Consider the following 22301-nt stretch of genomic DNA (forward strand, 5'->3'; position numbering starts at 1 on the left):
TTGTTAAATAAAATTAAAAAATGGTCAAGTGACAGCTAACTTTAATATCATCTAAAAAAATATTTTTAAAATAATTATGTCAAAAATTTTTTGACACATCTACAAGTTAAATTTTTTATAATAATTTATTTAAAAAAAAAAAATCCTAGAAATCATCAGATGTCAATTAATTATTATTAATTGACTATTAATTATTATTAATTGACTATTAATTATTCCTTAATTATTAATTAATTTCAGTATCATAATTTAAAAATAATTACTTCAAAGTAATTAGTGTCTCATTTAAATAAAAAATTATTTATTTAAATTATAATAATAATAATATTGCAATAAAATATTTCAGATAAAAAGTTCATGCTTTAATGTTTAGACCCAGCGTAAAAAACACAGATCAAGCAAAATTTCACGCGCAAGCGTCCGTATATTATTATGATAAGTCAAGAAAGCATTCAGTGGATCGAATGGCTCGATGACAGACTGGACAGAGCACAGAACCAGTGTCGAAGCCGACCGACTGCTATCGCTCCGCAGTAAACAGGAATGAGCGATAATAACAATGGACATTGCTGGTTTTATGGACACGTAGGAGTTTCCGTGACGGAAGGGAACACTCGAATCCCAAGCAACAGAAGCTAATGGTCAGTCACGACCTACTGCCAACGCATCAACTGGAGATGCTGACTGTCGATTTCGCCGATGACAGCAAAACCTGTTTCTGGACTAGGTGAATACTTGATTAATTATTGATTGATCATCATTCGCTTTACTGTTTGTTTTACTTGCCTGTACTTTTTAATTTATAATTTATTATCATTATTTACTATTGTTTGTTTATTGTAGACAAGAGAGGAGAAAATGGTTCATTTCTCTGTACTGCGGGACGTGTTTACTGTACGCTACCCGGACCTCAGTCCCGCTGCTGATGCCAGTTGTCAGCAAAGAGAAGCAATGGAGCAAAGCAGACTCTGGGATGATACTCTCCAGCTTCTTCTGGGGGTACACACTCACCCAGGTAGCCAGTGGGTACATAAGCGATCGGATGGGTGGCCAAAGAGTCATGTGGATTGCTGCTCTAGGCTGGTCGCTCAGCACCTTCTTCATGTCTGATGTCATTGAAATGTTTTCCTCGAGCATTCACTGTGTGTTAATTGTTGCTATTGCTCGGGTACTAAATGGTGCCTTTCAAGGTACACGAAACATTTTTTATTTTTTTAATTGTAAATTGTAAATACTAGGGGCACAAACTGCTATAAGATAGATGAAGGAGTTCTACATCGATGGTCTAATTAGCTATTTGTCTAACTCCTTATTTTTTAGAGGGTGATTTTTTAACATTTTCATTTAGCAATACAATTATTAATTATTTGAATGATTCAAACCTAAATATTATGTCTCTATTAGATATTAATGATATTAAATGGTTTTTAAAAATTATAATAAATTTTGAACTAATTGTTTTTTTCGTACAAATAGAAGATTCTCTAAAATGGAGTTAGACAATTTGCTAATTAGAGCGTCGATATGTACTTTATATTTTTATGACATTGAAATTGAGACATCTGATTATTTTTAGAATTTTTTTAATTAATAAATTATCGCAGTTTGTTTTTCAAGAAAAATGAAAAAAAATTTACTTAAAAAAAGGAATATCAGCCTTGTAAGAACCGCGGAGGTGTACAAGGAAAGCAATAATAAAAAAAAAATTGTCTTGTCCACTAATTTCAGTGTCAAATTTATGATACTGGAATTGAGAGACATCTGATAATTTTTAGAATTTTTTTAATTAACAAATTACAGCAAGAAAAATTTATTTTAAAAATTCTATCTTTAACAGATCTGAATAATAATAAATAAAATTTTTTTTAATAATTTTCTAGGCTTAGTTTATTTTTCAAGAAAAATAAAAAAAATTGGTGTTAAATTTATAATACTGGAATTGAGAGACATCTGATAATTTTTAGAATTTTTTTTAATTAATAAATTACAGCGAAAAAAATTTATTTTAAAAATTCTATCTTTAAAAGCTCTAAAAAATTATAAATATAATTTTTTTTTTAATAATTTTCTAGACTTAGTTTATTTTTCAAGAAAAAAAAATTGTGTCCGCTAATTTTAGCGTCAAATTTATGATACTGGAATTGAGAAACATCTGATAATTTGTAGGATTTTTTAAATTAAAAAATTACAGCAAGAAAAATTTATTTTTAAAATTTTATTTTTAAAAGCTCTAAAAAATTATGAATACCATTTTTTATAATAATTTTCTAGAACTAGTTTATTTTTCAAAAAAAATAAAAAAATTGTCAAGGATCTGCTAATTTAAGTGTCATAAATTTTTTTTGATGTGATAATCTAGAGATATTGGATTTACTTTTTATAAGTAAAAGTTATATAAACGTAACATCTTTTATAATCAAAATGAATTATGTATATAATATTTTTATCCAAGAGAAAGTTAAGTACATGTCATCTTCTCGAGATTAACTTTTACAAACACTTTCGAGATAAAATGATGACATACTTATATTATTCTATAAAAATTAAAAAATGTTTTATTAATTTTAAAATAAAAATTGAATAATTTATTTCAGGTATGCATTTCCCCAGTGTAATAAGCCTAACTAGCCATCATCTAGAAGAATACGAAAGAGCCTCGTTTTTCGGGCTACTTACATCAGGATCGGCACTTGGTACTTTACTCACAGTGACCTTAGGGTCTTATCTGATGAAGGCTTATCATTGGCAAATTGTATTTCAAGTACTAGGTACATTACATAATGTGAAGACTATGAAGAAGATTAAATAGAACAATTTCAATTTGATTTTAGGTAGTTTAGGACTATTATGGACTCTATTTTTATACTACCAAAGTCTGACAGTCCAGAGAAAAAAAATAAAATCAACCGAGGATTCTATTCACAGCACATTGCCCTGGAGGCAGCTGTGGTCTAAATCCCCCTTTTGGTACCTACGTTATCTTATCTCTTGATTTATTATTAAGCAGAAAATATTCAGCGTTAAATGATTAATATTAATATTCGAATTAGGTCCTGCGTGTTCACTCATGCGTGCCAGAACAACTGTTTTTTTGTACTACTTTCGTGGATGCCAACATATTTTCATGATACCTTTCCAGATGTGCAGGTATTATTTATTTATTTAATTAATTATTTACCACCTACAAAATAATTATTCATAAACTATCAACCTTGCAGTCACTATGTCACTGCCGTGACTTTAAACTGTGAATAAATAAAATTTTGCTTTATTAAATAATGATTTTTGTTAAATTGCACTTTATTTTCTTAACTATTGACGTTTTTAAAGATATAAGCTCATCTCGATGTTACACTCATCAAGAGCTTTCATTTGAGTACCTACATCATTTTTTCCTATATTTTTCATATATATAAATTTATGAAATATATGAAAAATTGATGTGGGTACTCAAATGAAAGGTCTCGATAAGTGTAATGTCGGGATGAGCTTATATCTTTAAAAATGTCAATAGTTCACAAGATATTTGTTAAAATGCCTTGTACTTTCTTAACTATTGACGTTTTTAAAGATATAAGCTCATCCCGATGTTACACTCATCAAGAGCTCTCATTTGAGCACCCACATCATTTTTTCATATATTTTTCATATGTACATATATATAATATATATAAATATATGAAAAATTGATGTGGGTACTCGAATGAAAGGTCTCGATGAGTGTAATGTCGGGATGAGCTTATATCTTTAAAAATGTCAATAGTTCACTAGATATTGGTTAAAATGCCCTGTACTTTCTTAACTATTGACATTTTTAAAGATATAAGCTCATCCCGATGTTACACTCATCAAGAGCTCTCATTTGAGCACCCACATCATTTTTTCATATATTTTTCATATGTACATATATATAATATATATAAATATATGAAAAATTGATGTGGGTACTCGAATGAAAGGTCTCGATGAGTGTAATGTCGGGATGAGCTTATATCTTTGAAAATGTCAATAGTTCACAAGATATTTGTTAAAATGCTCTGTACTTTCTTAACTATTGACGTTTTTCAAGATATAAGCTCATCCCGATGTTACACTCATCAAGAGCTCTCATTTGAGTACCCACATCATTTTTTCATATATTTTTCATATGTACATATATATAATATATATAAATATATGAAAAATTGATGTGGGTACTCGAATGAAAGGTCTCGATGAGTGTAATGTCGGGATGAGCTTATATCTTTGAAAATGTCAATAGTTCACAAGATATTTGTTAAAATGCCCTGTACTTTCTTAACTATTGACGTTTTTCAAGATATAAGCTCATCCCGATGTTACACTCATCAAGAGCTTTCATTTGAGTACCCACATGCATTTCGATATATATTTTTAATATATACATATATATAATATATATAAATATATGAATAATTGATGTGGGTACTCAAATGAAAGGCCTTGATGAGCGTACCATCAGGATGAGCTTATATCTTTAAAAATGTCAATAGTTCACAAGGCACAAGGTCATTTCTCAATTACGTATCTAGAGATAGAGCATTTCCGAATGCAGCCTAAGTACTTCATCATAAATTGACTATTGATGAGGATGATATGAAATCTTCAAAAAGCACAACTCCAGGTCAAGACCTTTCTAATGATACATAATTTAACTATAAAAACCCATTTTATTATATAAATACACCGGCCACAAAATTTTTCTTATTTTCTTAATAATGTAGATAATTAATGCAACTATTCATTTTCAGAGCTGGAAGGTAAACATGATACCCTGGTTATCGTTAGTACCTTGTACGTTTATCGCAAAAATGCTGTCAGAAAGACTCATAAAAACCGGGTACTCTGTAACAGCTACCAGGAAAATAATTGAAACAATTTGTTTAACGACGCAAAGTATTAATTTACTTATCTTGTGTAAGTTATATTGCATTTCATTGTATTCTGATTTTTTTATTCGCAAGTTTATGCGGATCGGAATTTTATCCGTCAAGATAAAGCGGTAATAAAATTTATTTATCAATAAAATGTGTTTTTGCAGCACGAGTGACGACGTTCCCGAGTGCCATGATCTGCTTAATGCTGATTATTGGAGGCACTGGATTTCACAACACCGCAATAGCTGTTAATCCTTCAGACCTTGCTCCTAAACATTCTGGAAGTGTTTTCGGTATTATGAATTCCATCGGCGCAGTACCTGGTATGATAATACTTATTGTTGAAAATGATTGTTTTAAGACATAATAAGAATTATTTATTTTCTTTTTTTTTTTTTTTATCTGCTGACAGGTTTCTTGGGTGTTTATTTAGCTGGTTACATTCTACACATGACTCACAGTTGGGCAGCAGTATTTATCCTTACGTCAATAATCGATGCTCTTGGTTGCATCGTGTACTTGACGTTTGGTTCAGGCCAACCGATTATATAAATAAAGTGATTTTAGATAATATTTAATTATAAGGAAATAAATTTGTAAATATTTTAAAAAATTTGTAGATAATTAAAATAAATTTTATTATTTAAATTGAAATCATTTTTTTTAATTTTAATAAATAAATAAAATATTAATTTAATAGAAGAAATAATTATAAATTTAAGATTAATAATTATAAATAGCAACCTTTCAGTCACTATGTGACTGCCGTTACTTGTGAACTATAAATAAATACAATTTTGATTTATTTTAAATAATGAATTTTGTTAAATTGCAATTTACTTTTTTAACTATTGACGTTTTTGAAGATATAAGCTCATCCCGATGTTACACTCATCAAGATCTTTCATTTGAGTACCCGCATGCATTTTTGATATATATTTCATATATACATATATATAATATATATAAATATATGAAAAATTAATGTGGGTACTTAAATGAAAGGTCTCGACGAGTGTAATGTCGGGATGAGCTTATATCTTTAAAAACGTGAATAGTTCACAAGATATTTATTAAAATACCCTGTACTTTCTTAACTATTGACGTTTTTAAAAATATAAGCTCATCCCGATGTTACACTCATCAAGAGCTTTCATTTGAGTACCCACATCAATTTTTCATATATTCCATATATTTATATATATATATATATATATATATATATATATATATATATACATATATATAATATATATAAATATATGAAAAATTGATGTGGGTACTCAAATGAAAGGTCTCGATTAGTGAAACATCGGGATGAGCTTATTTCTTTAAAAATGTCAATAGTTCACAAGATACAAGGTCATTTCTTAATTATTGACATTTTTAAATATATAAGCTCATCCTGGTGTAACACTAATCAAGAGCTTTCATTTGAGTACCCACATGCATTTTGATATATTTTTCATATATTTATATATATAATATATATAAATATATGAAAAAATGATGTTGGTACTCAAATGAAAGTTCTTGACAAGGGTAACATCGGGATGAGTTTATATCTTTAAAAATGTCAATAGTTCACAAGATACAAGGTCATTTCTTAATTATGTATCTAAAGATAGAGAATTTTCAAATGCAGTCTAAATACTTATTATCATAAATTGATCATTGGTGAGAATGATATAAAACCATGAAAAGGCATAAGGTAAAAGCCCCAATAGATGATCACGTACCAGTATATGATCATCTATTGGGGCTTTTACCTTAACTCCAGGTCAAGACTTTTTCGACGATACCAAATTTAACCATAAAAACCCATTTTATCATATAAATAAACTAGCCACAAAATTTTGCTTATTCTCTTAATAATATAAATTAGAATAAATTTTTTTATTTAAATAAAAATCATTTTTTTAAATAATTTTAATGAATCAAAAAAAACTTTTAAAAAAGAAGAAATAATAAATTTTAAATTAATGATTATGATTATAATAAATTTTATTATTTTGATTATTAATTATTAATTATTATTTACAAGAATTTTAGACATATAAGGACCATCCAATTCATAGCCAATTTTTCGATAATAATTTCTGGTACCAACACCTGATATCACAGCAATTTTATGTGAGCCATGTTCTTCCCTAGCAATCCTTTCAGCTTCTTCCATGAGCAGCATTCCGAACCCTTGATGCTGAAATTTAGTAGGGTCGCGCGCGCTGATTGGAACCACCGTACCATAAACATGAAGCTCTCGAACGATAGAACACTTGCCTTTGAGTTCCGGGCGGTATGTCTTGGCTCCACACTTCCTCAACCTCAACAACCCGACGAGGATGTCTTGAGTCGGATCTTCGTACGACAGGAATGTCTCCCATCCTTCATTGGCCACGTAGTCTCGGCGTATAAGCTCGACTTCATAAGGCTGGACTTTGTTGTGGATTTCCTGGATTCCAACTTCGCGAGTCCTGACATCACGGCAGTCTGTGCCAAAATCTTTCATTCGAGCCAGGGCAAGCTCTCTTAGATTTCCATGCTCGACTCCTGAACTCACCAGAGGCATTGGTATGTCACGCTGGACTCGATATACTCTAGTCCAAGGCGGTATTAGCGCCAATATTCTTGCTATCAAGTCGATCAAGGTGCTGGGTGGGTAGCTTCTGTATCTACCAGTCTTCCATAATTCATAGAGACCTGTACCACGGATCACCAATGTTGGATATATTTTTAAACCATCAGCACGAAATGCTGGATTTTCAAAAAATTCCTGTGAAAAATTTTTATAGTTAGTATGGATAAATAAATAATTAAATAATAAATAAATAATTAAATAATAAATAAATAATTAAATAATAAATAAATAATTAAATAATAAATAAATAATTAAATAATAAATAAATAATTAAATAATAAATAAATAATTAAATAATAAATAAATAATTAAATAATAAATAAATAATTAAATAATAAATAAATAATTAAATAATAAATAAATAATTAAATAAATTAACTATAAATACAAATTAAAATTTTTTAAGCATTTACTCCCAAAAAAAAATTTTTTAAGCATTTACTCCCAAAAAAAATTTTTTTGACTCAAGAAATAAATTATTAAAATATTTTTGGTCTAAAAAAAATTTTTTTTTTTAATCAAAAAAATTTTTTTTCTGCTCAAGAATTAATTTTTTTTGTCTAATTGTACTTTCGTTAATGCTACATTGATTCAATTCCATAATCAAGAGAAAATTATAATCATACTAGTCATTAAATATCAATTTGGTGCTACGGTCTTCAGAAAAATTGAAAAGATCCTAAGGAAAAAAAAAAAAGGATTGCGGAGTTTGGTGCAGGAGGGTCACTAGGACAACAACGTGCAAACAAGAAGATAAAATAAAAGAAAAGAAAAATAGAAAGATTAGATGGAAAGAGAAATAATATATATAATTAATATACAGAAGTAAAATAAGTCAAAATAAAAGTATTATTATTAATTTGGTGCTAGACATTGATTACATTATATTAATTTATATTTTTCCTCATACTGAATATTAATAATTAAATATATAAATTATATTGCCGATCAGTGTTAGGGTAAATGAACCAATTATTGACCGATTAAGATTTTCTTTTTCTGTACTAAGCTATAAAAAAAATATCAACTTGTTTACTACAATTAACTAGATTTTATATAATCTAACGACCAACAGACAGTGTATTAAAAAAATATCTTACAAATCACTTAAATGAATAAATAAATAAATAAATAAAAAGACCATTCGGCAGCCGAAATGGAAGTAGATTTCATTTTATTACTTATCAATCAAAATTACAATTGAATTTTAAAGTATGATTTTTATTGTAATCATTACAATGATAGCGTTCTAATGAAAAAAATTAAATTAAAAATTTTATAAAACAAATGCAATAGCAAATTTCATAATTAGCATAGCGGAATAAGACATAATTTTGGGACTACAGAAATAATATGATACTCAAATTAAAGCTTATTTAAAGAGCTTTCAGATGCAATTTACAGAGATTCAATAAGTTATCTCATTTAAAAGTTAATCGAGTAAGAATGTGAAGAAATATAAATTTTTATGATTTTGAAAATTTTTAAATCCTGGCATTTCTAAATAATTTTAAGACTTCACACATGATATGGTACTTAAATTAAAGCTTATTTAAAGAGCTTTCAGATGCAATTTACAGAGATTCAATAAGTTATCTCATTTAAAAGTTAATCGAGTAAGAATGTGAAGAAATATAAATTTTTATGATTTTGAAAATTTTTAAATCCTGGCATTTCTAAAATACTTTACCGATTAAGCTCATCTTCGAAATTGACTTCGGTATCTATCTGTAGAATAAGTATGTTGAGTTTGGTAAAGATTCGTTGTAAATTTACGACGCTATCGTCGTGACAAGCCGCGTTATATCATATATATATATATATATTTGGGTGTGCCAAAATGTAACTCCCATGGAGAACCTTTTAAAATTGGAATTTTGAGTTCCGCTTTTAACAGGGGCTGCGTTTGGGCATTTCCTGAGATATTTTGGAGTAAGACGATGTATTTGATTTTCATAGAATTTTTTAACAGAAGCTTAGTTTGGGCACTTCCGGCCAAATTTTGAATTTTCATCGGAAATGCTCAAGCTAAGCTTCTGTTAAAAATTCTATGAAAATCGAATACATCGTCTCACTCCAAAATATCTCAGGAAATGCCCAAACGCAGCCCCTGTTGAAAGCGGAACTCGAAATTCCAATTTTAAAAGGTTCTCCACGGGAGTTACATTTTGGCACACCCTAATATATATATATATATATATATATAAACTTTTGAACCATGTGTATTTTCTGACTCAGCTCGTCGAGTTTAGTAGGAATATAGCAAAATTTTTCAAAAGTTTCGTCATGAGGACCATTGCAATAGTTAAATTTCTATGAAATCTACTAAAAACTACAATTTGTAATGGATTTTATTAAAGTTAAATACTCAATTAATAATAATTAATACCTAAATAAAATAAAATAACAAATAAAAAAAATACTTACAATAAATTGTTCTACATCACGTTCAATGTCTACATTAGGTAAATCAGGCATCATATGAGCAATTACTTTATATCCAGCATCTTTAGCAATATTAAATGTCTCACAGACTGCTTTAACTGTATGACCACGATTGGTGTCACGAGCAACATCTTCAAAGACTGATTGAACTCCAATTTCTAATCTTGTACATCTAATTATTAATTAATAAAATAAAATATTAATTAATTGAATATAATATTGATTAATAATTAAATTATTTACTATAAAAATTAATAAAAAAATTACCCATAACGAAGCATATCAGAAAGATGTCTATTCAAACAATAATCCGGTCGAGTTTCAATAGTGATGCCGATGCACTTAGTCTTGCTTCGTTCTGAAAATCTGACCGCTTCATCAACATTATTACTTATATGTCCAGATAGCGCGTCGTGAAGATTTCTGATAAAATAGTCGCGATAATCTTCAGGTAGAGACATAAATGTACCGCCCATTACAATAAATTCAACTTTGTCGACGCTGTGGCCCAATTGCTTCAGCTGTCAATTAATAAAATTAAAAATAAATGTTATTATTTTTTATTTTTATTTAAAAAATTATGCTTCAGAATTTTAACCTGTTCAACGCGATGACGAGTCTGTAAAAATGGATCATATCTAGCCCGAATGGCTCTCATAGACGTTGGTTCATATCCAGTGTAAGATTGAGTTGAATATTCAAAATCTGAATCTGGTCCTCCCGGACAGTAGACACAAATGTTACCTGTGAAATTTATGTGTGGACATCTGTGGGGCTTACACATTACAGCGACAACTGCAATCTGAAGATTAAAAAGTTTTAATATTAATTACTCGTTTATTTATTTATTTATTTAATAAAGCCAAGGCTGATGCCAAATGGCAAGGTATACAAAATATTTTTGCAATAGTGGAAACAATTTTATAAAAATTTGAATATAATGAATATAATAATAAAAATGCTTATGATAAACTATAATATGATTTAAATTTAATTTTTTATATGATTTATATGATTTAACTAGGGTAGATGGGTTTATATAATATCTGTAGTTATACAGTCAAAGATAATAACAATATGAATTATAATAACATCGAGAGTGACAATAGGTAACTTAGTTTAAGTCTCTTGCTCCATTAAATAATTAAACAGTTTGGTTTTAAAGACCTCAATACTGGAAGCATCAATAAGATCAGGGGGCAATGTTTGCCAGAGACGAATAACAGTGATAACAAATGAATTTTCATAATAATTCGATGTAAAATGCGGGGTTTCAAAGTTAACATTATTTGATTTGAGAGCTAATCTTTGTGATCGTCGAGAATCAATATCAATAAATTGTTCACTTAAGTAAGTAATTTATTTATATAAACAAACCCAACAGCTTAGGCCATTAACAGGGTTAGTACATAAAATTTTTTTTTTATGTATAACAAGATGACTTATAGCTAGTATAGTAATTCAATAGTTAAATTGATAAATGAAAAGACTAATGATGTGTTAGCAATTGTAGTCCAAAAAAATAATAGTAATTAACAAAAATAAAAAGAAAAAAAAATTATTATTATTATTATTATTATAATTAAGGAGCTGATTTTCAAAAGGGTATCTTTTCATATTTTAAAATACCAGTTTTCTGAACTTTTATATATTAATTACTTCGAGAATTATAAAGATTTATAAATGAAAATCGAATTGCAACTTTATAACCGATAGCACTTTATAGCTAATTTAAAAAAAGTTCAATACGAATATTTATAATTGAAGATAACTAGTTTTTTGTCTCGATTAATCAAAAATGAAAAGATACCCTTTTGAAACTAAGCTTCTCAATTGTACAATTGCACGTATTCAACGCCATTTAGTTGCTAATTTGCCAAGTAGGGGAGAAGGGGGTCAATTGAACCAAAAAAAGTTTAGTAATTTTTTACTATTCGAATTAAAACTAAAAAATAATTTTTTTTTTCTTGGAATGGTAGCTTATTAATTAAGTCTACTATTAATATCAACACATAAATTAGTCAATAAACAACGTGAATTTTTAAAAATTATTAATTTATCCAAACGCGTCGAATGGTTCAATTGAACCAATAATATTTAAAACTCAAACCCGAACTTTTAATAAATAATATATTAATTGTTACTTGCTAATATTACTGTTACACATTTTTAATGCACAGATATTATATTAAATAAATTAAAAATCAATTGAAAAATAATTTTCATTATAAATTCTGTTCATCAAATTGTTAGATTATTTCTCTGAGTATTTTTCACGTAGAGTCAAGATGCGCGCGTATGTCCCATGCTTCTCCGTGTGGTTCAATCGTCTCCGGGACTGCTGGTTCAATTGACCCCATATAATTTTATAACAATTAATAGTAAATAATAAATAAACAAACTATTATATCACTATGAACAAAGTTGAGGATTATAAAGTATAAGTATATACAACTACTACAATTCAAATGTTATCAATTAATTCAAAAATTGAAATATTATTAAACAATTTGTCACCAGCCGAAAAAACAGTTTACATGCCTAAAAATAAGAAAATCTCAATTTTTCAAAATTTATTAATCGCAATGATTTCAAATTTTGATCATATCCGAGTTTAACATATTAAAATCTAATTCTAGGAGCATGAAGCGTTTTTTCAATTTTTTCGATTTTTTAAGTCGAGTGGTTCAATTGACGCCCTTCTCCCCTAATGCTGTTACATAGCCATTAGGACAGTTAAAAGGGTCAAATGAAGCCTCCAATTGACAAAAACGATTTACCGTATTAAAGATACGTGCTGACTGAGTTAGATTGGTCTTAGCAATAGGTAAATGCATCGGAACATGACTTCTCACATCTAAGATTGATATCTTAAATCTAAACAATGATAACAATTGAGGACAGTCCACCAAGTTATTGAATAGTTTAGTTGCAAAAGAGAATTTGTTAAAAATAAATTAAATCTATCATATATTAATTGTTTTCAAAACATGTGACAATTTTTTTGATTTTCTTAATTAAAATTAATAAAAAAAGTTCATTATAAAAAATTAAAAAAAAAAATGACATTAAAATTTACAATTACTAAATAATTTTTTAATTTTATTTAACGAATAAATTGTTTTAAAAAATTGCATTTAGAAATTTTTTAAAATTTCTAAATGTCAATTTTTTTTTGTCATGATTTATTTGTAAAAAAAAAAATATAACTGCAAATTAAAAAAAATAAGGTAAAAGACCCAATACCGGAACGATTTGACAATTATTATTTTATATTTTATCTCGTACTCAATCAAATTAAACAAACTTTTCTTTATTAGAAACCTCAATCTTTTTTTTTACATAATAAAATATGAATGAAACTTTAAATTATATTGGAAATATTGAAAAAAAAATGTTAATGATGTCAATAGTCTTAGATTTCTGACTTATCAAGGTCTCTTAATGGTTTTGCTAAGAAATCACTCGATGATCTTAAGCTCATAGAAACCTAACGGAAATACTTTTCACTAAAATTTTTTTTTTATGTATTAATACAAATACTAAGAATTCGATGCAATTAATTAATAATACAAAAAAGACCCTATTGTTATTTAAAATTTACTGTTCGTCTATTGGTACACCCGAAATGAGCTAATACCCAGTATCGGAACAGTCAGCCATATTGATATTATTTATTAACATTTACGATATACTGTGTTGATTGTTAACATCAAGCACAACAACAATAGTTTTTGTGAAATAACATTTAATACAGAAAGTAATTTTATTATAAAAATTGCTTCAAATATTCGTAAATTTTAACTTGAAGAACAAAAGCAAATTTCTGTTTTGAAATTTTCTTTTTTACATAAGTGTCGTCAAGTATAATAATAATAATAACCTCGAATCGTTTATTTTTTTTTTTTTTGATTTTCAGTAAAAATTTATTTGATTTTTAAATATTAAATAATTATTGTTAGTTTCACTATGCATACATGTCATTTGAGTTCTGAATTAACTGCTTAATTTTTTATAGGTAGTAGTAGGATGCCGAAAGTTAAGTCGAAGATAACATTTTATAAATTAGTTTTATAAATTCAGAAAAATTCACATAAAGTATTATGATTTGTTAATTAATCATTTAATTAATCCAGCTTACGAAAAGCGGACTCTTTAGATTAAAAAAATTAGTTTTATTTATCGTTCCGGTATTGGGCCAACCATATTCCGGTATTGGGACTAGGCATTTAAGGTGTTCCGATACTGGGTCTTTTAGATTATTTCAAAAAACATGTTTTTTACACGCTTTTTATTAGCTTCACTTGTATGTCAGTTTGTCAGTTTGTCAGTTTGTCAGTTTGTCAGTTTGTCAGTTTGTCAGTATGTAACTCTCCTTCGCATAAAGAGACTACCATAATGATATTATTTAAATTTTGATTATTATCAACCTAGAACCCAGGTGATGACCTTCCTAGTCATCCTCTGATGACCATCCCGAAGTTATATCTCTCGAAACCAGGTGTTTTCCTCCGTAGGTTTTCATCGGGAATGGCACAGATAAACCCGTACATCAACCCGGAATCCTCTGATGACCATCCCGAAGTTATATTTCGAAACCAGGTGGTTTCCTCCGTAGGTTTTTACACGCTTTATATTAGCTTCACTTGTATGTCAGTTTGTCAGTATGTAACTCTCCGTGGGTAATTTGCGCGCCTGAATATTTTTGATAATCAACAAATAATAGTTTAAAAAAACTAAAAAATCACGCTTTTATAAATAAACCAAACTAAAAAGTAAAAATAATAATAGTTTAAAACTAAAAACACGCTTTTATAGAAAACCAAACTAAAAATAGAAAATAAATTTTAATAAATTTAAATTAAGAATAGTGTTAAAAATTTCAATAAATATAAATTAATAATAGTGTAAATAAAAAATGTATTTTATTTTAAAAAGCGTGGGGTGCATGGTGTCAATAGTTATAAATATTTTATTGACAGATATGAGTAGAGTGATTATCATTTTGATATCTTAAAAGCACCCCACGCTTTTTAAAATAAAATACATTTTTATTTACACTATTATTAATTTATATTTATTGAAATTTTTAACACTATTCTTAATTTAAATTTATTAAAATTTATTTTCTATTTTTTAGTTTGGTTTTCTATAAAAAGCGTGTTTTAGTTTTTAAACTATTATTTATTTAGTATTAAATTCGACAAAATTGATAAATTTAATTATTTTCGTGTAACTACATGTTTATTCTATATGATTGGATGAATTATTATTACTAATGAACCATTTGAATATTTTCTAAGTAATAAAAACCAGTCATGTACCCTTCGTCATTCCGGTATTGGGTCTTTTACCTTATTTTTTTTATAATTAATTTGATAAAAAAATTCTGAAAAACTGACAGATATCTTTTGATTTAAAAATAATTTTAAAAAACTTACACCACTGGCTGTTCTGATTGGCTTAGCTTTTAATTTAGGAAGCAATTTATTCTTAGCATCAAGAGGAACTGCTGCAATAATATCCACCAGCCTCGGTGAAGACTCCAAACCGTACTTGGATGATATCCTGGTTTTTAATTTATTCAGATCAACATCCCGGTGCTCGTCATGCGCCACTAGCAATTCCTGGATTACTTCCTGAATAGTCAACATCATTCTCTCTTCTTTACTTTCGATAAAAACTATAAAATATAAAAAAATTAGGCAGATGTTTAATAATTTTTTTAACAAATAAATTATGACATGTAGAAATTAAAAAAAATTAAAAATATCTTAAAATTTTAAATTATAGGTTAAAAATTTCTATTGCTAGTTTTAAAAAACAACCAAAAGGTTTTGGCGCAAATTATTGTAAAAATTTCTTTAAATCTTACCTTTCTTCTTGCGAGCCATCTTGATGATTAATAATTAACGTTATTTTTTCCAAGTATTTTGAGTAAATTCCACTAAATGACACTTCAAGCACGTGGAATATATTTATTTTTATTTATTCTCAGAATTATTATGATTATGAGTCGCTGGTATATATACATACACAATTGTTGATTATGTCGCACTCTGTCGGTAAAAGAGAGAGACAAAAATAAATAAAGGTACTTTTCATTGTAGTTCTGACGTCTGACTTATGTCAGTCTGTTAGTAATTTATTTATTTACTTGATTCTAAAACAATAATTTAAGAAGAAAAAATGATGAACATTCACAAAATAGGCATGAAATTATGTAGACTATGTGGAAAAGAAAAAGCCCGTGGAACAGATGTTTTTGAAGATAAAATAAAAGGAGCTGTTTTAGTTTCAATTATCAATAAATATTTTTCTAAAGATGTGAGTATTGTTTAATAACTAATAATTTAATGTTTATTTTAATTAATAATTAATTAATTAAATCGGTTACAGGTAATAAATGTTTCGATTTCTGATACATTTTCCAAGTATGTCTGCATGGATTGCGAGCAAAAAATATGCAGCTTTGATGAGTTTTGTCTGATGGTAGCCAATGTACAAAAACAGCTCTCTGCTCCGTCCTTAGAAATTGATTTTGCAGAGGTAATTTAGTTTTTTAATCAGTGACAAGTGAAGAATATACTAAAACAAAATCAGCTGATGATCTTTAAATTTTATTTAATAAATTAAGTAACTTAAAAAATGTTTAAGAAAAAAAATGACATTTATAGTTTTGCACGCCTCATAGCGCGAAGCGCGTGAGGTTGTGCTTTATACTCGACTCATCAAGGTCAAGCAATTTTGTGATCTTTAACTCTTCAGCACTCTCGCAAAACGATTTACTATCATTACTCGCGCGATGAGAAAAACTCTCACGCCTTTTGTGGAAGCGCACGCATGCTTATAGCCCCTTTAATTTAATAAATCTCAAACAAGATAAATTTTTTTTTGCCCTCCGGGCGTAAAGCGTCAACTTTAGCCCCGCTGCGCTAAACGAAGTTGCCGCTTTACGCCTCCGTCGAGGAAAAAAATAGTATACACTCCTCGGGAAGTAAATAAGAAAGCCTCAGATCACATGTTTGTTGACCTCGGCTTCGCCTCGGCCAACAATTACATGTGATCTGAGACATTTCTTACTTTACTTCCCTAGGGGTGTAATGTACTGTTAAAACAAAAAAAAATTGACTTATTTAAAAATAATATTTTCTGCCCTCCGGCCGGAAAGTGGCAACTTTCTGGCCGCTGCGCTAAACAAAGTTGCCACATTCCGGCTACGTCGAGTAGAAAAATAGTATACACACCTTGGCCAGTAAATAAGAAAGCCTCAGATCACATGTTTGTCAACCTCGGCTTCGCCTCGGCCAACAATTACATGTGATCTGAGACTCTTCTTATTTTACTGGCCTAGGTATGTAATATCCCTAGCGGTTTTGTAAATGCCGAAAAAATGTCGCAATTATACAGTATTAATGCGGTATTTTTTCAGCATTTTTTCGGTTGTTTTGGTCAGTTTTTTTATCGAAAAATTACGGAACATTTACCGTAAAAATGCGATACATTTACGCTAAAAATTTAGAATATTTACGCTGAAAATGCGGCATATTTACGGTAATAAGGCGGTAAAATGATTGTATTAAAACCATATTTAAAAAATTGTGTAAAATTAAATAACGCTCGGACTGGGATTCGAACCCAGAACCTCCTGAGGACATGTCGGCTACTCTACCATTTGAGCTACCCGGATTATACCATACTGTTTTTTTGCTTATTCTATTTACATTAAGCCACACCGTCCATCTTACGATAAGCATATTTAAAATTAAATAATATAATTATATATGTGAAACAATATAACTTTTCGATTTTAGAAAATTTTCAATTTTCTAAGTGAGAAATTAAAAATTGAAATTAAAATTAGAATATATTTACTTAACATATGTATTATTCTATATTAATTACTGCTAAATACCTAATTAAAAAATAATATTCGACATATTTTTTATTCAAAAACAGTATTTGTTTTTGCAAAGTAGCGATGGAGAATAAAAAGCAAAATTTGAAATTTTTCATTTTATTCATTTCTAACATAGAAGTGAACTAAAATAAAACTAAATCTTTAATAATTGTCCATTATGTCAGAAAATATTCGGCAAAATTACTGTATTATTACGGTAATTATTTGGAATTTTTTGGGTAAAATTTGGGCATTAATGCGGTAATTGTATAGTATATTTTTGGTAACTGTACAGCATAAGTGCAGTATATATACTGGATAACTACAGTATAAAAACTGGCCAAAACAACTATAGTTTAACCGCATTATTACCAAATTATAACGGTAAATATACGGCATGAGCATAAATGCCGAAAAATTACGGTATTTTTACGGCATTCTCAAAACCGCGAGGGATACTATTTATAATAATACATCCAAACACAAATGCACTCTTACGAGAACCTCCGAACTGTACCGATCAGACCCGATTTTTTAAATTCTGACCCCTCTACTTTACTATTGCGATGAGAAAATATCTCACAGAGTTAATAAAATTTATTTTATTTTTTTATAGTATAGAACAATTAAAATAATAATATTGCAATCTGAAATAATATTAATTTTTTGGCAGATAGAAAAAAAATCACATAGTCATTCCATTTGAAATTTGAAAGAAAATTTGAGTTATTGATGAGCGTGAGAGAAAATCTCATAGCGAGAGTGCTGAAGGGTTAAATGTCTCTATCACAACCATATTACACTTATACAATAATATAAGTAGATGTACACGGAGAAATCACTTAAATCTAACCATCTTTTACTTTCTAAAATCATTTCATGTAGCTATTTTGAAAAAAAAAACGTTTTGAAAAAAATTTTACGTGGACGTCCGGATGTCACCCCATTTTGGATGTACCAACGATTACTCCCAAACAAATTGATATTTCAAGACCGGACCTTTTTTATTAGTTTAAGAATTCGATGAACTGGGTCCGTATTTCATATCAGTAGCCTAGTTTACGTACTTTTTTTTTAAATTGAATTTTTATTAAAATTTATTACGATATAACCGTACAAAGACAAACGAATTTTTCTTATTTGTCACGTGAAAACTATGGCGCTACTTGATAAAGCTAGATTTTTTTAGACTGCGTACGCATATAACAAGAAAAAAGGGCGCTGATATTTAAAAAAAAAAAAAAAAGTACTCTGTAAGAAATTACTTAATTATAATTTTCTTTTTTTTTTATCAGTTACACAATTCATTTTTTCTTAAAAAATGAATGAGCGTTATGAGGCGTGCACTTTTGGATTTTCCAAACTTTTTTGAAATTTTTACATATGGAATTTTTTCCTATTTTTTTTGTGGTAGTTTGTTAGAAAAAATTATGAAATATCTCTTCATTGAATTATGAAGAATATTTTATTGACATAATACTAAAGTTAGCTGACTTTTAATTTTTTAATTTTGCAATTTTATTCTAATTAAAAAATAAAATATTCTAAAAAAATCAATTATCTCAAAATTTATAGTTCAAAAATGATATTTATTAATTATAATACTAAAGTTAGCCGACATTTTTAATTTTTTTATTTTTTTTTATTTATCAAATTAGAAGTAAAAAATATTTTTGAAAAATTGCACTTGTAGATTTTAAAGTTTTTTACAAATATAATTTTTTTTTTATTTTCTAGTAATAATTTTTTCAATAAAAAAATAATTATAAATATTTTTAGATGTCGGCTAACTTAATTTTCATTTATTAATTTATTAGAGTTGATTTGTTCTTAATTAAAATAAAATTGCAAGTGTCAATAACTAGGTCTTTTATCGTACTGAAACATATTTTTTTAAAATTGCACTTGTAATTTTTCAAATTTTTTACAATAAAATTTTTTTTTTTTTAATAATTTTTTCAATAAAAAAAAATCATAAACATTTTTAGATATCGGCTAAGTTAATTTTCATATTGAGATAATAATAAAGCTAACCGACATTTTTGATTTTGCTTAATTTATTGAATTAGAACTAAAAAATATTTTTTTCAAAATTGCAATTGTAGTTTTTGAAATTTTTTACAAAATCAATTTTTTTTTTAATAATTTTTTCAATAAAAAAATTATAAATATTTCTAGATGTCGGCTAACTTAAATTAAAAATTTTAATTTTCATATTGACATAATAATAAAGTTAGCCGACATTTTTAAATTAAAAATAAAAAATATTTTTTTAAAAATTGCACTTACAGTTTTTCAAACTTTTAAAAAATCAATTTTTTTTTTCAATTTTTGTTATTGAAAAAATTACTACAAAAAAAATTGTTTTTTTTTTTAATTTTAAAAACTGTAAGTGCAATTTTTAAAAAATCAATTTTTTTTGTAATAATTTTTTTAATAAAAAAAATTATAAAAATTTCTAGATGTCGGCTAACTTAAATTAAAAATTTTAATTTTCATATTGACATAATAATAAAGTTAGCCGACATTTTTAAATTAAAAATAAAAAATATTTTTTTAAAAATTGCACTTACAGTTTTTCAAACTTTTAAAAAATCAATTTTTTTTTCAATTTTTGTTATTGAAAAAATTACTACAAAAAAAATTGTTTTTTTTTTTAATTTTAAAAACTGCAAGTGCAATTTTTAAAAAATCAATTTTTTTTGTAATAATTTTTTTAATAAAAAAAATTATAAAAATTTTATTAACTTAAAAAATTTCAGGATATGCTTTGCCATTTAAAAGAAAATGAAATAGTAATGGAGAAGCCTGTACCTGTATCAAGAGTGAGAAAAAAGCACATGTGTGAGCAGTGTGCTAAAAGTTTTAGGTGTCAGTCGCACTTGGAGCGACACAAAAGGATCCATACTGGGCAACGACCGTTTATTTGTAATGTAATTATTAATTAAATTATTTTTATTCTTCAAATAAATTATAAACAAAAATCTTACATTACTGCTGGTTTCAGATATGTTCAATGTCATTCAACCAACAAGAAGTCCTCCGAAAACACCAAGAAAGCCATCAAGGAAAGAAAGAATTTCGTTGCGAGACTTGTCAGCAGTCGTTTCGCTACAAAATATCTCTAAAGTCTCACATGCTAAATTTTCATTTGGAGCCTGATCAGAGTTCGGCGAATCCTTTTGGAAGCAATCTGTTGACTTGCACCGAGTGTGGCAAGACCTTCGCCACGAGATACAAGCTTCAGAGACACGCGAGGTGTCACACTGGAGAGCGTCCTTACAGCTGCAACTTTTGCAATCGCGCTTTCTCGCAAACTGGCAATTTGAAATTACACTTGAGCAAGTGCTCTCGCAGCAGCATGATTCCTGAAGGAATCGACGTGTCGGGAGTTGATTACGAGTGTCGAGAAAATGAACCAGAGTTGACTAGTCAAAGACTGGAACCCTTCCCTCCTGTTTACATCACAGAAAGCGAAATCCAAAAGACAATTAATGAAACTATCAACTCGACGGATCCTAATTCGTCGTCATATTTAATTAAGAGCTATGACAATCAAATTTATATAGATGATGAAATTGAAACGATTCTTGATCAAGATTTGGGACATCTTAATGCTGATAAATATCCTAACACATCAGACAAAATGTCTCTTTGTTTAAAACAGCCAGAGACTCCAGAATTGTTACATAGTTTACTGTATGATGTTTAGAAATAAATTACAATAATTATTAACTATAATAAAAATTCATGAGAATGAATTTAACAGACATCTAATAATTTTTTTAATAATTAAATTTTAATGAAAAAAATTTTAGTACTAACAAAAAAAAATTATGTGCGAATTTTTAAAAATATAAAAAAAAAATTTTTTTTGAAAAAATGGGCATTTTTATGATAATTAGTTTATTGAAAATTTTAAACAATTTTATTTTTTAGCTACGCGGTAAGAACAAGATAATATTGGATATCATCCCAGATTATACTCGGTGATATCTGTAGTGAAAAAAAATTTCAAATTATAGCTAAAATAATCCAGATTACACTGTGTGATATCTGGATTATACTCATTGTAATCTGGATTATACTCAGTATAATCTGGGATTATATCCAGTGTCATCTTGTTCTTTCCGTGTACAGAAATAAAAATTTTTGTTAGACATTTTTAAAAAAAAAAATTTTTTTGACAGGAAAAAAAAAATTTTGGATAAAATTTTGCAAGTTGTTTTTATAAAATTATTTATTTCGAAATAAAAAAAAAAATTTTTTTTTTTTTAATTTTTTTGGCTTGGGAAAAAAAATTTTGGATGAAAATTTGCAAGTTGTTTTTATAAAATTATTTTTTTTTAAATAAAGTTACTAAGAAAAGTTTTTATTTCTTCAGGTAAGAAATAAAAATGTTTAAAATTTTCAACAAATTAAT

At 27.6% G+C, this 22301-nt stretch overlaps 3 protein-coding genes across 3 annotated transcripts; 2 read left to right on the forward strand and 1 right to left on the reverse strand.

Annotated features, from left to right (window-relative positions):
• Nucleotides 1-438: 438 nt before the first annotated feature.
• On the forward strand, nucleotides 439-5559 carry LOC123272984 (solute carrier family 17 member 9). Its single transcript, XM_044740052.1, has 8 exons — nucleotides 439-727; nucleotides 844-1190; nucleotides 2595-2768; nucleotides 2832-2967; nucleotides 3051-3147; nucleotides 4770-4935; nucleotides 5060-5218; nucleotides 5308-5559. Exons 1-8 carry the CDS (start codon nucleotides 639-641, stop codon nucleotides 5445-5447), a joined length of 1308 nt encoding a protein of 435 aa, XP_044595987.1. The 5' UTR covers nucleotides 439-638; the 3' UTR covers nucleotides 5448-5559.
• Nucleotides 5560-6885: 1326 nt separating this feature from the next.
• LOC123272980 (elongator complex protein 3) lies at nucleotides 6886-16008 on the reverse strand. The gene is made up of 6 exons (XM_044740045.1): nucleotides 15854-16008; nucleotides 15420-15661; nucleotides 10577-10780; nucleotides 10246-10499; nucleotides 9961-10150; nucleotides 6886-7668 (listed from the first exon to the last, which is right to left on the reverse strand). The coding sequence occupies exons 1-6, from the start codon at nucleotides 15870-15872 to the stop codon at nucleotides 6922-6924; spliced, it is 1656 nt and encodes a 551-aa protein (XP_044595980.1). The 5' UTR covers nucleotides 15873-16008; the 3' UTR covers nucleotides 6886-6921.
• A 59-nt stretch (nucleotides 16009-16067) lies between these two features.
• On the forward strand, nucleotides 16068-21613 carry LOC123272986 (zinc finger protein 181-like). The gene is made up of 4 exons (XM_044740056.1): nucleotides 16068-16305; nucleotides 16378-16527; nucleotides 20641-20811; nucleotides 20886-21613. The coding sequence occupies exons 1-4, from the start codon at nucleotides 16168-16170 to the stop codon at nucleotides 21588-21590; spliced, it is 1164 nt and encodes a 387-aa protein (XP_044595991.1). The 5' UTR covers nucleotides 16068-16167; the 3' UTR covers nucleotides 21591-21613.
• Nucleotides 21614-22301: the final 688 nt, after the last annotated feature.

This window comes from Cotesia glomerata, linkage group LG10 (genome assembly GCF_020080835.1).
Source record: "Cotesia glomerata isolate CgM1 linkage group LG10, MPM_Cglom_v2.3, whole genome shotgun sequence".
In the NCBI taxonomy this organism is placed as follows: Eukaryota; Metazoa; Arthropoda; class Insecta; order Hymenoptera; family Braconidae; genus Cotesia; species Cotesia glomerata.

Excerpts from the sequence above, each read along its gene's own strand:
- LOC123272980 (XM_044740045.1), bottom strand. Across the intron at positions 10,781-15,419 it reads CAATCAGAACAGCCAGTGGT|ATTGCAGTTGTCGCTGTAAT; the intron begins GTAAGTTTTTTA and ends TTTAATCTTCAG. Across the intron at positions 10,151-10,245 it reads TCTGATATGCTTCGTTATGG|ATGTACAAGATTAGAAATTG; the intron begins GTAATTTTTTTA and ends ATTAATAATTAG.
- LOC123272984 (XM_044740052.1), top strand. The coding sequence starts at position 639 with ATGGTCAGTCACGACCTACTGCCAACGCATCAACTGGAGATGCTGACT. Across the intron at positions 1,191-2,594 it reads ACTAAATGGTGCCTTTCAAG|GTATGCATTTCCCCAGTGTA; the intron begins GTACACGAAACA and ends AATTTATTTCAG. Across the intron at positions 2,968-3,050 it reads TGGTCTAAATCCCCCTTTTG|GTCCTGCGTGTTCACTCATG; the intron begins GTACCTACGTTA and ends TATTCGAATTAG.
- LOC123272986 (XM_044740056.1), top strand. The coding sequence starts at position 16,168 with ATGATGAACATTCACAAAATAGGCATGAAATTATGTAGACTATGTGGA. Across the intron at positions 16,306-16,377 it reads ATAAATATTTTTCTAAAGAT|GTAATAAATGTTTCGATTTC; the intron begins GTGAGTATTGTT and ends AATCGGTTACAG. Across the intron at positions 16,528-20,640 it reads TAGAAATTGATTTTGCAGAG|GATATGCTTTGCCATTTAAA; the intron begins GTAATTTAGTTT and ends AAAAAATTTCAG.